Here is a 16321-nt window from a genome sequence, read left to right as displayed (position 1 = left end):
CACTGTATATGTATTGTCTTTAGTCAATAAACCATCCCTGGGGGACAGCAGGATTAACAAAGATTTAAAGGGCAGCATTATATAGATGATGAAAATAGACCCCAGCCATCTTTACAGTAGGATTTACACAATGTTAGAGCTGCCAGGGCAACAAGCCCTTTAGGCAATAGACATGAAGAACCTGACTGATGCTGAAACAATGTGCATCAGGTGTGCTTGGTGCACTGACAGGTGGCTCAGTGAATAAATCAGATAATTTGAGTATATTGGGCAGGCAGGTGAAAATCATGCATCATTGTTTAGTACACAAAACACCTGGACACCTCAGACTCAGCTTTAAAAATGACATTTCACAAGAACATATTGTAACCTGAAAATCTATTTGGCAAAGACAGATGTCACTTGAATAATCACTCAATTTGTGCAGGAAATAAATGCAGACCATGTCAAGCAGAAAGGTTATAGCCAAAGCAGTGAGCTGCTCGCTTTTTTTGAGGTTAATTGTAAAAAAATAAAATAAAATGCATCTACGGCAACAGTGACAAAGATAGCGCTGTTCAAAAAATCTGTCACCGTTTTCAAAATGTTGTCGAGTTTATTTCTAGTACAATGTATGTTACGATTAAGTGTTTAATGTGAATCAATACAGTGTGTTACATTAAACTGTTTACTGTGTAGTAATTCATTATGAATTAAAGATTTTAGTGAGAAATCACAAGCTAGTTCAAATATAAAATTATTAATACAACATATTTGCTGCTAGACCACTGGAGTGAGCAGGAAGGGATACAACAGCATGTAGCAGCAACTTTAACTTACATAGCCTGGTCTAATATCTATGCATATCCCATATTAAAAGTATATAATTCAAGCAAAGACCAAAAAGATCTTCAACAAAAGTAAAGGGGTACCAGTCATGGTAATGCTAGATTAATAAGAAATTGAATTTAGTAGAAAGTATGCCTTTAAAATATAGCATCAGTTCTGCAGAGAGGCACACTTGTCTGCATTGTGCATCTCACTACAGTCAATTTGCACACACACACCAAGGTATCATTCTGAAACCAAAAAGTCACTTTGTCCTCAATATGGGAGCCATCTTGTGCAAGAAGTTCTGCCTCACCACGTGCTGCAATACAGAAAAATAATTGAACTGAGGATCTAACTGTAATAATTGTAATAAAGTAATAATTAATTTATAAATAATTGCCAGTCTTTCTATCGAATAAGTACAACTGTTATTTTAGTAACACAAAAAATATTTAAAGTACTTCTTAGTAATGTTTTCTGATTTCTTGATATACAGTAAGTAACACAATATATCACATTTTCTTAATTAAATAAAAAGTGTTTCGCAGGAATGTAATGTACTGTGTGTGGTTCATATGTAATTATTTCTTATCAGCTCTGTTTGTTTCTTATTGTAATAATTAGTGTGTTAAAATAACCTCTCGACTAAACAGCCTGCCAAAAATATAAGTACTGTATGGTAACAAGCACTAATTGCACATTGCATATACACCAGCTTCTTCATTAGTTACATGCTGGATGTATTGTTGAATGAAGAACTAATGTACAAAAGGCTGCATGCCACAGATATTATACATATTATTCATACTGGTATTGTTTATTTTAACATTGACATTTCTCAAGAATTGTATCATTTGGAGGTCATACTATAAGCATTTCAGTTTCTAACTTGGTTATCAGGATAATGCTGTTTATATATTTCATATTTTATAAGCGCTTATAGTTTAGTTAAATTCAATGCAGATATTAATTTCTACTTGGAACAGTTTGTTCCCAACAATTTAACACCACATAAACAAACATCAATCATTGAATTTAACCAACCAGCTATGAAAAGAAAAAAGATTAAAAAAAAAAAAGTTCAGATAAAAGCATGTTCTTCTTTACACAGCTTTCTGTTAAATACCGTATGTCAACAGCATTCAGACATGATCAGAAAGAGCATTCATGGCCAAAACCCTGAAATGCAACAGAAGCAGACAAATATGGAAAAATCCAACCACTGGGTAACACGACCAATTCCATGACAAAACTTTCTCAATACAGTATGTTATACTGTACAGAACACTTTAGCAAACAGTATTATACAATCAATTGTGAGGAGTCATTTCATTTCAATTCTGTTTCCACGTCTTAGGATATCATTAGTCACAAAAATAAGAGGCTCAGTGTAGCTGCCTAATGTCTTCTGGCATTATTCATTTTAAGAGGTCTTTCATGTATGTAACTGGAAAGCAGTTATGATTAATGGGAATTTGTATTAAGAGTGTTAACATTTTAAAAGTATTGTTCAGCAATATCAGTGTGATAAAAACAATTAAGCAAAGTTGATGTGAAAAAAGCAATGAAATTCGGTTGTGTGATAAAAAGTGAAATATTCCAGAAAAATTAGTTATAAGGTTAAGCTAATCAGCCTCTGCAGAAACCCTTTTGGGGAGCAAAATGGGAGCAAAACCTCCCAGCCAGCTGTTCAGCACGTATATTTTGCTAAGAGGGCATGATCATCTATTCAGCGATACCAAGATATTTATTAAACAAGGGGTCTGAGTGGGGTTAAAAGGACAACATGTCAACAAGTGGTTTTTCATTTCAATAAAATTGATATAGGTAGTTGTAGAGAAGGCTTGCTCATTAAAATCATTCATTAATATTCAGTGATACAAATATATTTGGTGAGCAAGCAGTCCGAGTGGGATAAAACAATGTTTTCGCAGTACCGCGTTATTGAACAGTAAAATAGAGGATCAATTTAATGAAGTTTATTACAGGTGGGGGTTCATTCAAGAAATAATGAGAAGTGGGGGGTTTGTCTGGGAGCCTAATGTGATTCTTAATTGTAATTCCAGTGTTTAACCGGCTGCCTGATTCACTCACTTTAACCTCATTTCCCTCTTTTAGAATGAACTCACATGGACCACAGGGCAGCAGACTTATCTGGAATAATCACAAATGCACTGGATAAAAAAAAAAAGCTATGAGGACAAATACAACATGTGAGACAAATAGAATATGTGTATTATTATTATTATTATTATTATTATTATTATTATTATTATTATTATTATTATTATCATTATTATTATTATTATTAGTAGTAGTAGTAGTAGTAGTAGTAGTAGTAGTAGTAGTAGCAGTAGTAGTAGTCGTAGTAGTAGCCATAGTAGTTTTTTTTTGCTTTTCTGTGTTTTATTCAGTACAAGAGAACGAACTTATGCCTTTACAGCGTATTTGCGGATAGGGTACAGTTGTTCTTTTCTCTGCTGCTTCTTGGTCTTCAAGCTCTTCGTATTTGTTCAGCCTGCGACTCATGGCACGAGTCTTCCTGGGCCTCAAGTCCAAAGGCTTGTACTTCTTGCCTTTGTAGAATTTCCTCAGATTCTCCTTCTGCGTCTGGTTAATTACAGTCAGAACTCTGGCAATGGACTTGCAGACAATACAGATCTTGGAGAGTTTGGCTACAGCTCCGTCGGTCACCTTGGCGACGCAGAGCTGGGACAGCTCCACCTTGAGGTCATCCAGCTGCTTCAGCAGTTCCTCCTTCTCTCGGAGGGTCTCGGGCCTTGATTTTTGCCATTGTCACTTCTGGCTGCCAGTAGTAGTAGTATTAGTGATTTCCGATTGTGTGAAGACATGTTTTTTCCATATATGCCATACCATTGCTACCATATTACAATGGCTATCTTTGCTACCATTGCTACCATATTACAATGGCTATCGTTGGTCTATTTTTTTTACTATTATTACATGCATCACCTTTACAACATGGAAATGTATTCCCCTACCTTTAGACAATGTAGCAGACAGGAGAGGAGGTATGCCACACTGAATCTTTAATAATGGAAGTGACATTACTCAAACAGACCCTGATTGTGATCACTTCAACAGGATCAGCAGGTGGCTGAGTAACCAACACAGCCGAATGAATGAAACCGACAATCAGCTGCCATTTTTCCAAAGTCCTGCCAGTTATGTCAAAGAAGATTAGAAAATGCCCTCCTTAGGTAAACTCATGAGTGTTGTCATCTTCTCTAGTGAATTTCAAAATCAAATCAACGGAAAGGTCAAACACGTTTTCAAAGATGCCACAATTCATATTATGTTGACAAATCCTGCTGGGATTTGTAAGGCTGGGGTACCTAGGAGAATGCAATGTTCATAGAACAAAAGACTCCAGTAATAGGTTCCACCTTCATTGAATCATTTATTTTATTAAAATATTCTATTCAGCACCAGAAGAGATTATCATTATTTAACACAGTTACTTTTGCTGTACTTGGTCAATGGAAAGAACATTATCTCACCGCATGACTCATGAATAATAAAGATGGATAAGTCATGAGCAGCGCTGTCCCACTTTCAGGCTTTTTTCAACTTGTTTGAATCATGTAGATACTGCAGGAATGGTCTTACAGTGTGTCTCAAGTTTTGTATGGAAATACACACGTGCCAAGCCCCTTATTAATACCATTACAACCATTTGCTGGGTACTTGGCTGTTATTAAGTGCTCCATTTATGTCTTTCCATAACAAGAAAAGATCACTGAGGGTCATTGCTCCATGCATCAGCAGTAGCAGCAATCAAAACCTCCAGCTAAAGAATAATTTTAAGCTTTGTTAATTTCAGGGATGTTACAATGCCAACAGAAATGCAATTAATCTCTGTGCTGTTTTGTAATTGCCAGGAAGTCAGGGAGGTCAGTTAAACTGCATGTGTAATGTGTGCAGTCAATTTAATCCTATGTTGTGTTCATGTGAAGGGCAAGCAGATCAAGTTCACCACCCCTTACACAAGAGCACAAGTACAGACAGAAAGGCTGGACGATCTTTATATGTACCCGTACTGTAGATGTTGTTTGCAGTCATTTTAAGTGGTTCTGGCTTGTGTTGCTCTAATACTGAAGGGGTAAGAGTAGTCATTCTAAGCTATGATCACCTTATAGAATTAACACATTTTGCTTCATAAAGTTGAATGAAACCTGCTGAATAATGTTACGTTAACATACTGAATTACTTATCGCTTTGTAGTTTTCCATATACTTTTGTGATATCATTTTGTAGTTTCTTTGATTACATGATGTTAAATAAAAGATCTATATATATATATATATATATATATATATATATATATATATATATATATATATATATATATATATATATATATATACATATATATATATATATATATATATATATATATATATATATATATATATATATATATATATATATATAACTGTTGAAAACCACAGAAAGAGGGAAACAGCTACTCCCTTGGATTGATCCAGATCTGCACTTGATTTGTAGGTAAAAGTATTTTTATTTGTGCATGTTCACATTACAAAAGTCGGCAAGCTACAATGTTAACGCATTTTGACAGTTTGTCTTCATCAGAACATTGTAAAAGACTTGGTGTCATTTTTTCTCTCAGACTCCCTCTATATACTACTACAACCCACAAAAAAATCTGACCAAATACAATGTGAAAAATGTGCAAAAATGCAGAAAATCAGACAGGGGGCAAATACTTTATCACGGCACTGTGTATATATATATATATATATATATATATACAATCCTAACATTCTGCAAAATGTTTGGCAATAGCTGTAGCAAGCCTATCTTGGTTATTAAGCCAAGATATGTTCCACTGTAAAATGTTATACAGTTCCATACTGTAATGGTGATGCAGCATTTCTAGGATTACATCTTGTGAAAGGCTTCAGATCTTGTCAATGATGGCAGGTTCTTTATTTTAAAAGCACTCTTTCTTAACATCACTAAAGAAGAAATATCCAATGTTTGTTTTAGAGTAGACAGCCACAAATGCTTGCACTGCGGTATATCCTTGAATCGGAAAGAGATATCACTACTACTACGACTACTACTACTACTACTACTACTACTACTACTACTAATAATAATAATAATAATAATAATAATAATAATAATAATAATAATAATGATAACAACCATCTTAAAGTATTCTTTTGTTAACAAAAAGAAAACTAACACTGTTACCAGTTTTAAATGGTGAAATCTGACATTCCGAAACTACCTGTCTAGTAGAAATGCAGAATTGGCCCCCATGCATACAATAATGAAGGAAATGATCTATTAGCATTGTCACCGTGCCATAAGAATTGCTTCTGAATTAAAATGAATAGTGGCTGAGAACTGAGGAGACATTGAAAAATATCCTTCAGTTATCAAGGTCCTGTCCCTAAGTTTGGATCATTAATAGTGAATAGCCTAATACATTGAATATGTTTCTTACAAAAAAAGGGGGAGTAACAATTAACATTCTTAAGCAAAGTGATATCATGAATATTTCAAAGTTAGTCAATGTTAAATGTGATGTGTGGTGTGGATTATTTTAACTTGTAACCCAGCTGTCAAATACCAGTAACTACTGTAGCTAAAGGCCTAAACGTTTTTCCAGTTATAATATGCTGCATTTGGCCTACAGGAACACTAAGGCTCTTGTTACAAGACTGCCAATTCTTTACAGTCATACAGTCTTTGATAACGACATGCCACTTGATGACCATTGGCTTTCTCCAGGTCTCCTGTAGACACCCTATGGAGTACATGCAGAAAAAAGGAAAGATTTTACCATAAGAACAGTATATGATGTGTCTAACTGTCTGTCGATGCTCATATGTGCGCTTCACATGGTTAATTAACTACAGTTTGCTCATTCAGCCTCATATTATATCTCTCGGTAACGGTAACACTCACAGTTTATTAATGATGTTGATATTGGGATCATTACGTTCTGTGCCAGTACCGAAATCCGTAACCTAGATACTGTAGGACACAGCATGTGTTGCTAGATATACCCTTAGAGGCTTTATACCAGCTGTGTATATTTTGCTCACTCTGATGCAGACCCTTACTGTGGAAGGGAATTACTTGTACTCAGATTCTCATTATTAGGCTGAACACACACAGCAGCCTTTAACTATGGCCCCTGGACACTGTCTTATAATGGAGGAGCACTGCTGAAGTGAATTCAGTTGGTTCAATCTTTCTTTATTTTCCACTGGGGACATCCTGTCCTGAGTTGATGATTATTGTTCTTGGAGCTATAATAAGTACAGTAGCACAGCCAATGAGTCACTATTGAGTCAGGTCTCAATAGAGGTGGCAATTGGGGCAGTGCTACAGTGAGACAGAGCACAGCCATAGTGAGACAGGTAAGCACATTTTATGTGTTTTTATGTGATTAGCTTTTTTTGGCTGGCCTGAAGAAAAAGGGGATGTGACTTGAACCAGGATTCAAGTCTCTCCATTCACCCAATGGATGACGATTTTCTGGTTCATAAATTACAATTCAGAAAATATGTTCCCTGACATGGACATCAAATATTCTTCTTAATAATAACTTAAAATAATCAATCATTTATGAACTATTCTCAACTAAGTTAAATCATGCACATACTGTACACAGTTATGGTATAGGTAAAAAGAAAAGGTCAATAATTTTACTGGTAATATGTATCAGCAACATTTTTATTTCAGAAAATCAGTCCCTAAACTTGTATAGATGTGACATATTCCATTGCTTATATTGCTGTCAACAGTCGGAGCTGTATCTCAATTGAGTTTTTAATCCCCAGTTACCTCATTAATTTATCTTTGGGTACCAGTCACCGACTTAACTTAACGTGTATAATAAATGCATTGTTTTAGATTTGTTTACCAGTTTTAACTGGCAGGGCTCCCAACTAGCTCCCTTGTCTGGTTGCCACCTGGGATATTCTGGCTTATTTCTGGTACATAATGAAAACAAGGAACACAGACTGCACAGTCACTGATACTGATATGCTACAGTACTCATTCTACCTGTGGCACAGAACATTGTAGCTACACTTGCCCCTTTGTAGCATTGCTATCCAATCCCTGCAGACTAATATGAGATTCATCCAGTTACATCTGCAGATTTTTACAAATTCCCTTTAACTCTCCAGTCGAATTAATTAAACACTTCAGCAAGGGAGCAGACTCTTTCTTTATTCAAAACAGTTAGAATGTTCGCAGTTTTACTCAGGAAGGAAATAAAATTGGATTACAGAATCTGTTTTCTTTTGCACAGAGTAGAACTGCTGGTCCCCTGACTCAGTTACTGCTGGTCTTCCAGGCCCAGCTCTATAAGATAGCTCTCATTGCAAATTAATCACAGGAAATATACCACAAGTTGATTCCTGCAAATTACAAAAGATACATCACATTGAGGAACTGGCCTTAAGGGATATATAGAGAGAGAGATAATGTGACACTCTGTGACACAACCTCACCAAGCATTAAAACATTTGATGACAGGGGTGTCCTTTTCTATTCCTTGGACCACACATGGAAATCAAGTACAAGGTTTTTGCTTTTCAAGCACCAAAGAAAGGGATATTATCTTTGGCTAAAATGGTCAAAACACCACTTTGGTCTTGAATGTTTTCCTACCAATCAATTAATTATTTGTTCTTGTCTATGCATATACCAAATACCTGCTGTAGGTATTGAAATGTTTGATTCCTGACATTTTCTACCAACTTGCACTTATATAAATAATAATAATAATAATAATAATAATAATAATAATAATAATAATAATAATAATAATAACCTTTATTTATAGAGCGCCTTTCATACACAATGGTTCAAAGCGCTTTACAGACAGTCAAAAACAGAGCAGTATATTTTAAAAAATACAATAAAAACTAGAATAAAGTTTTCAACCTGCAGTTATCAACCGGTAATTCGTTACTTTTAATAACACAGTTTCTGTGCTATGGTAAGAACGGAAACCTGACCAAAACTTTTCAAAAATTGTGTTAGAAATCAGGTGTTCGTTTAATTGCTTTAGCACTATTTTTTCAAGGAATTAAGAAATTAATTACACCTATCAGGAGATGAATCACAGTGAATGCTGAGGGAAGGATTTACAAATCTATCAATTACTGAAAAAAAAATAAGCATTGTGTCCTTTTGGAGTTTGAAAAGCACATTCAGTGTATATTTTCAATTATACATCAAAAGGGAAATACAGATGACTGGGAATCTTTAATTTAAAACTCCTTTAATTTATTTATAGTCAGTACAAAGACTACCTGGTGGTAATTTGAGCAACAGTACAGCAGCTTTTTGTAGACTTGTTACTTAGTTTATTACGCAGATAAGTGGAGAGGCTGACCATAGGGAAATCATGGGCAGGGGGGCAGGACAGCTGCCCTCCCCCCGTTAGATCAAGTGGAGGCTGGGCAGGAGGAGGCGAACTCTGGTGCACAGCGGGGACGTAATGGATTGGGGTAAGATATAAATCTTATAAAGACTATAAATCATTGGACGTGTTGTTTATCGATTGACGATTCGATCTGGTATTGGAAGCGCCTAAATTATACTTGGTTTATGGGATTTGATCTAAGGTTAAAGTAATTCCCTACCAGAATGACTGCTTTGCTTAATTGATGTGTATGTAGAAATGTGACTTACCGGTAGATTTAACAAAGTGTCCTGTGGTGTCTGTAATTGTGTCAACCCTCGGGGCAACAGTTTTCCACTATAAGCCTCAACTCCAGTCAATATTTGTATACTATTTATTCATATATTGTTTATGCATTCAACTACTGTACTGTCATTTGCTTCGCTGTCTGTGTAGTCTTGAACAAGAACACAATGTAAAAGAGTCTCAACTGGTCATCTCCTTGTTAAATAAATACATCAAATAAAAGTACTGCTCTACTAATATGCCATTCAGACAAATTTGTTTTCCAATTCCTGCATTTCCCAGACACCAGAGGGTAATAAAGAAAACATATGCCAATTACATTACCAGACGTCAGTTACTTACAGTAGCTTATTATCAAAACCAATCAAATGAAACCAAAATACAAATTTGACATCAGATACAGTTGCATGTGTTTAGCTGTGTAAAGCAATGCGTCATCTAGAAATGGCAGTAGTACCTACATCCACCAATGAGACCAAATGACTGATACAATCAACCTTTTAGGTAAATGCTTCATGGAAAGTTCATGCTATAAACTGACCCGACTGTAGGAGCCATGTAGAATTCTATATAGCCTGTATTTATTACCCCAATTCAAGTTGTCTCAAATAATTTGCTGCATTTAGTACTACAGTAGAATCTACCATATCCGATCCTGTAGGACCTCTGATGGACCTCTGACACGTGTCATTTAAACATGTTATTACCAGCTGAACTGTACAGAGGAAATTGATTAATGCACATTGTATTATGGGTCTAAAGCAGTACATTCAGTTATTTGCAGGACAGAATAGATTCAGTTGCAGATAAAACAATAAAAAAGATGGTGCGTTTGGGTATTCAGTTATACTTTTTACAAGCTGTCACTTCATGTAAAAAAAGAAACTGCCCAGTTTAACCATGTTCAATAAAAGAAAACAAGAAAGCAAGGGATTAATATAATTACTGTACCATTAAAAAGTGGTACACTTTTTGGCTGTTGTTTTTTAAACACCATTTCTTATTCAGGTTACTTATGGTACATCGGGAGGCAGTGTGGTCCAATGGTTATAGTGCTGGGTTTGTAACCAAAAGGTCACCGGTTCAAATCCCACCGTTGCCACTCACTGACTTGCTGTGTGACCCTGAGCAAGTCACTTAACCTCCTTGTGTTCCATCCTGGTGATGAGATGTTAAATCAATGTCCTATTGTAAGTGACTTTGCATATAATGCACAGTTCACATCCTGCCTCTGTAAAGCGCTTTGTGATGGTGATCCACTATGAAAGGTGCTATATAAAAATAACTGACATATTACTTTGGCATGGATGAGAAAGCACATTAAGAATTGTTTTTGGAATGCTGTTTTGTAAATTGCCAAATTCTCTGTTAACGTGCTTTGTTTTGCAATAATGTTCACTGATTTGCATTGCCATATATATATATATATATATATATATATATGTGTGTGTGTGTGTGTGTGTGTGTGTGTGTGTGTGTGCCTAACATTGTTAATATTTAATGTCCTGATATTAGTAAAGCAACTATGACAACTTCCATTAAGTATGGGGACAGTCTGTGTATTGCAAACATCTCTTATTGTGTATTTCTAACAGAGCTGCATGTTTTAGATAATCAGAGCCTGTTATTGTTATTTAGCCAGTCACTCCACCTTTACCTTGAGTGATCCTGAATGTCACTGATACACTTCACAGTACTATGGATAACAGCTCAAAGCACGGGCCTGAAACAGAGTCACTAAATCAGAAGAAAATGTGTCTTTGTTTCAAACAAAGCATCATTTTTCATATTATTGAAAAACACACAAATGTATGTACTTGTACTGGAAGACAGGAAGTAAGAATGCTATTAATAAAGCTAAATGCTTTTGTCTGAAAACCTAAAGCAAAATCAATTGTACTGAATAAACACTGAAAACTGAATTGGATTATTCATTCTGGTTGCCACAACATTGCCCATATATATTTATTGCATTGTGCAAAAACAATTACATTTCATTAGAGCAACACGCCTATAAAAAAAATGTATTTACAATGAGCACCACAGCTTAACAGCCTATACATCACAATTTATTATTGTGGCAATAAGCTATAAGCAGTATTCTGTGAATGCCTGTACTTTTGTCTCTCTCACTGCAACAAAAAGACCAGTTATTTAACATACAAGCAGGTATTTAACATAATTCCGAAACAACCTTTATCAAAAAAAAAAAAGGATTAATAGAGCATAACTATTGGTTGATTTTTTTTATAACAGCATGGGCATTTGGATCTTTCACCTTCAGAGGAGATTATTGTTTTCCTACACTGCAGCTCCTAAGAAGGGACTAGAGATGCAAAGAGGTGTCTAGGAGCCCAGGTCGAGAGATTCAACTCCCAGGTGTCGGGGCTGTGGTGGAGGTGATAAACATTTAAAGAGATGTGCTGGCCCTGGAGCCCTGATTAGTCTCAACACTGATAATGCTCGGTACTTTACCAGGCATTTGTGCATTGATAGAGCATACCAATGAACAGTGGTAGGATGGTTTAGAATTTTAGTGTGACATTCTTTTTCTTTGTCAATAAAACCTAACAATGGAAATCAATATCTAATAACTAATCAGTGTAACATGGAATCGATCTATATTGCATTGCATAATTTACACTATTAATGCTAGTGAAAATGGATTAAACACAGTGAAAATGATTCTAATCTAATCTGCCTCCTGCACAGGTCACTTAAGGAAGGAGCTCAGCCATTCAGCCAGCAGGGTCTAGATCTTCAAAGGCACAGAGTACAAAATGAATCCTAATTTGTCAGCCTCAAGCCAAAGAAATGCATGCCATGTGCAAATGGGAATGTGTGTCTTGCAGTTCTCATCTAAACCGAGATAGAGCTTTGCATTGAGAGAAGTGAATTAGTCATTCTGGTCCCATGCCATCCCTCACTTTGAAGAAAATGTTAATGCAAAGAAAAAAAAAAAACCTTTCAGTTGTATCATTTATGCATAATATGTCCAGGGTAAAATTCAATACCATTTTTCAAAGGCTGGCATTTTAATGTTATTTCAGACTGATGACATTTTCTAAAACTCAAATACAGTTTGCAGTCTCCCCCTGTGTGAAAGGAATGGTAGACATGTTGAAATCTATAGAATCATTACTATGCTCATATTGAAGAGTGACTTTTTTCTGGTATACTGAGTTCAATATGAGGAAATGTCTGTGGTGAAATGACAATTCATAGAGCAGCATCCACACCATTGTATAAATATTGTAAGAATAAACAGATGCTGTATTTTTTCCTTGGTAAGCAAACACTGCACCTCTTTATCACAATCAGAAAGCCATATTGGTTCAGCTCCAGCTGACAAAACTAATTCTACCTTAACCCTTGCCCAATAAACATTGAACACCTGTAATTGTAAACACCACTGGCAATGAATAAGGGTGGACAGCTCCCTTAGACAGTAAAGCTACACCAGGGAGAAAAAGGCAACCAGGCAAGCTATGACAAAATTGCACAAAAGCTAATTAAATTGGTTATATTAGACCCCAGTCAGTACAAAAATAAATGACTCATCGGTTATCTTAAGCAAATAGAACAAATGGTAGCCATCAAAGCATGCACCATGTCAATAGGCTGTGTATGTTACATTATCATCACATATATCAATAGAAAGGAGGGAAGAAAATATATTGAAGAGATGATATTTCTGACCCACAGACTGTTTTAATGAAATACTAATTCATATTATTGAGAATAGTGTGTACAACATGCACTCCTAATTAAGAGTTTTCTGTAAAAGCTTCCACAATGAAAAGACTTAAAAGGTTAAATCCATTATACATCCTCAAAAGCATCACCCTTAAGACCTAAAAAAAAAAAAAATTAGATACCATTCTACAGCTGCAATCAAATACATTTTTATTGTTGGTTTAATAAATCTTGTCAACCACCTATTCTTTGAGCATTTGTTAAATGGTCAAATGTTGGATCACCAGTCTGTCAACAACACATCATGAGTTACTAAAGTGCTTCTTAAAGGGAATAAACATCCTTGGAAATATGTGTGCTTTATTTTGAGCTTCCTTAGCAACTTGCATGCATAAGCATGTGTGCTGGCAAATTTGCTTGGATAAAAAAAAAAAAAAAAAAAAAAACTTGCATAAATATTACAATATTTACCACATTCATTCCTTTATGATTCAACATCAGTACCATGCATGGTGCAAGTCCAAAACCGCATGGCTTGCAACTATGGTCTCAAATAAGACTTTTGATAACCCACCTGAAGAAAAACTGCATATTGCGTAAAATACGGGACATTTCATTCTTACAACTGATAACAAATGCAATGCAAGCAGCCACATACTGTTACTACCTGGCATAGTTACTGTACCACTACTTAACTCCCGCTGTACGTGAATATCTTAGAAAGCTTACCTGTCATAACTCCATCTGCTGTAAGACATAGTCCTGTTGCTGCTTACTCCATCCATTCTTTTTACACGAACAATTACTGCAAGCGTACTTGAACGCTATATTCGTTTTGTACGAGAGAAACAACCTTCCCGGCAAGGCTTATACAGAAAGGAACGTCGGCGTTGCAACCTTGTGTCTATGGCTAGCTACCACGGATATCCCATTTTTTCTAAGGAGACCCAAATGCCTGCTATGAACAGTAAAGAGAGATGCTCAGAAACTGATTTAGTTGGGTCTCACAGTCTAAGGAGTGTACCATTTATTTGGAGAAAAGGGAAGAAAATCCACAACACACGTATACGAATGCCAGTATTGTAAATGCAAGTAGGATATGCCCTCTCACACTAGCGCGAATTACTTAATTGGCAAAATGAATTCCATTGAAATAGCGAGCGAAAGATGCACTTCAGACGTTTGTTAAAGAGACAGCTGCCTCCTGCACTCCGCTGCTCTTTATTTATTCCTGTTTCCACAGATACAGCTCCGTCTTGACATCAGTCCCCTCCCAGTTTACAAAATCATCTTAACCCTGGCTCCTCCATCCTACCTTCTTTTAAATTACACCAATGAAGTCTTCTAAGTGTATGAATATTATAGTAAGAATATGCATGACAGTGTCACTGCTTCCTTTCGGTGAAGGGAAATAAAACAGTTTAGATTACATTCCTTTACATGCAACACATGTTGCACATCCTCTGTTTATTTAATAAATACTACATGCATGTACAGAACGTGTCCCCAGATGAAAAAACACAATAAAACAAAAAACAATAGCACTGCTTTATAAATATGATTGTATTAATAGGTCATTGCTCTCAAGGGATCTGCTTTGAATTTAAAATAAAATAGTTTCAATTCTGTCTACCGGCAAAGCATTATGCTTGATTAGTCCATAGACTAGTCAATACATTAATTTGCCCATAAAATACTGATGTGCAAAAACAGGGCCATTTATTCTATTGGATTTCTCTATACAAAGGTATTTAATTAACAGGCAAATCAACCCTCTACTGATAAATAACACATTTCTGACCCTTGCTCTGAGTGACCAGTTTGGTGCAGGAAGGTAACATTTAAAGGGCCTCTGGAAGAATAAGGAGATTATGTTTGATTTGTAAAGTTTTGGAAATGGATTTGCACGGTTTGGCTCAAATATGGGGTGTAATAGCAAATAGAAATGATAGCACTAAGAAAAAATATCAATCATTATATTCCCTTTTGTAGTCTCATGCAATACATATATAATAATTTTGGATCCAGCCATGATCCATTGGAGCCATGGAGCGCAGAATGAAGTTTGGACTATGGGATAGCATTAGGGACTACAGTACTCACCAGCTGGCTAATAAATATCAAACAACCCATCCCAGGGTTTTGTCAAAATCATGCTTTCTTTTGTTAGACTTCTTTGGGGTACTGTGAGTCACTCCCTTGAAGCAGTTTCAATATAATGGTTTTGGATCATATTTCCAACGGCATTAATTTGCATTTTACACATATTTGGCTTGACTCAAAGCTGTTTACTGTAACTCGTCATTAGCTCAACCTAAGACTGTTAACAAACCCATCTTTTACATGTTTAAGTAGTTTTGTCTGGTTTGTTAACTTTTTATTAAGTGTTGTTTTCCTTTCTGGAAAAAACAAACTAATGATAATTGGGAGTAAAGAGCTTTGAGGATCTAGCTCATTATCGTACAAATGCTCACACATTCTCAAAATCTACTGCTTCATAAATTTGGTCAAGAATGTTGGCTAATGCCAGTGTAATGCCTACTGTAAGTCTGAAATGACTGTGGGTTTCAATTGGTTGGTTTTAGCTGATATTTCTTGCTGCTGTCAACTGTGATGAAAATGTATCACTGTCACAAGTACCTGCATGGTCTGCTTTTTTCTCTTCATTATCAGCCAAAAAAAAACAATATTCAGGAGTGAATCTATAAATATATTAATCACATACTTGAGGGCTTTTGTAGACTAAGCCTACAGAAAAAGAATTCAAGCAATGGAAACCATCTAGAGTGCCTTGCATTCCAAAACGTCTGTTGCTGAAGGCATGGTTTTTTTAAGGTCTTAGTGACTGTTGTGGGTCTTGACATCCCAGAGGTCTGTGATTTGCAGCCAAGGTGAAAATTTCTTGCTGCTAGTAGGTGACAGTGTTATAAATATATGTTGAGCAACAGTGTGGCTCACTCCCAAAAGGAGTAATGTGGGTACAACTGTGCATTAATCCTCATATTTTTATTCCTGTTACTGTTGTGGTTTTAACTCAGATTCAACTTAGCTGTGTTCTTTGAGATGGCATGAAATATTTCAGGTGTTTTG

At 35.8% G+C, this 16321-nt stretch overlaps 1 protein-coding gene and 1 pseudogene across 3 annotated transcripts in view; both read right to left on the bottom strand.

Moving 5' to 3' along the window:
- Positions 1–14432, bottom strand: part of LOC117434748 (tubby protein homolog) — a 56968-nt gene extending 42536 nt beyond the window's left edge. For all 3 annotated transcript variants that reach the window (XM_034057385.3, XM_034057386.3, XM_034057389.3), the window contains exon 1: positions 13961–14432. In XM_034057385.3, the coding sequence (XP_033913276.2) occupies positions 13961–14016 (56 nt within the window). In that variant the 5' untranslated portion in view covers positions 14017–14432. The remainder of the gene's footprint in view (positions 1–13960) is intronic.
- Positions 3225–3604, bottom strand: LOC117434750 (large ribosomal subunit protein uL29-like; annotated as a pseudogene).
- Positions 14433–16321: the final 1889 nt, after the last annotated feature.

This window comes from Acipenser ruthenus, chromosome 28, assembly GCF_902713425.1.
Source record: "Acipenser ruthenus chromosome 28, fAciRut3.2 maternal haplotype, whole genome shotgun sequence".
Lineage (NCBI taxonomy): Eukaryota > Metazoa > Chordata > Actinopteri > Acipenseriformes > Acipenseridae > Acipenser > Acipenser ruthenus.
The sequence above is the reverse complement of the archived record's forward strand: the minus strand, read 5'-3'. Positions and strand labels throughout refer to the sequence as shown.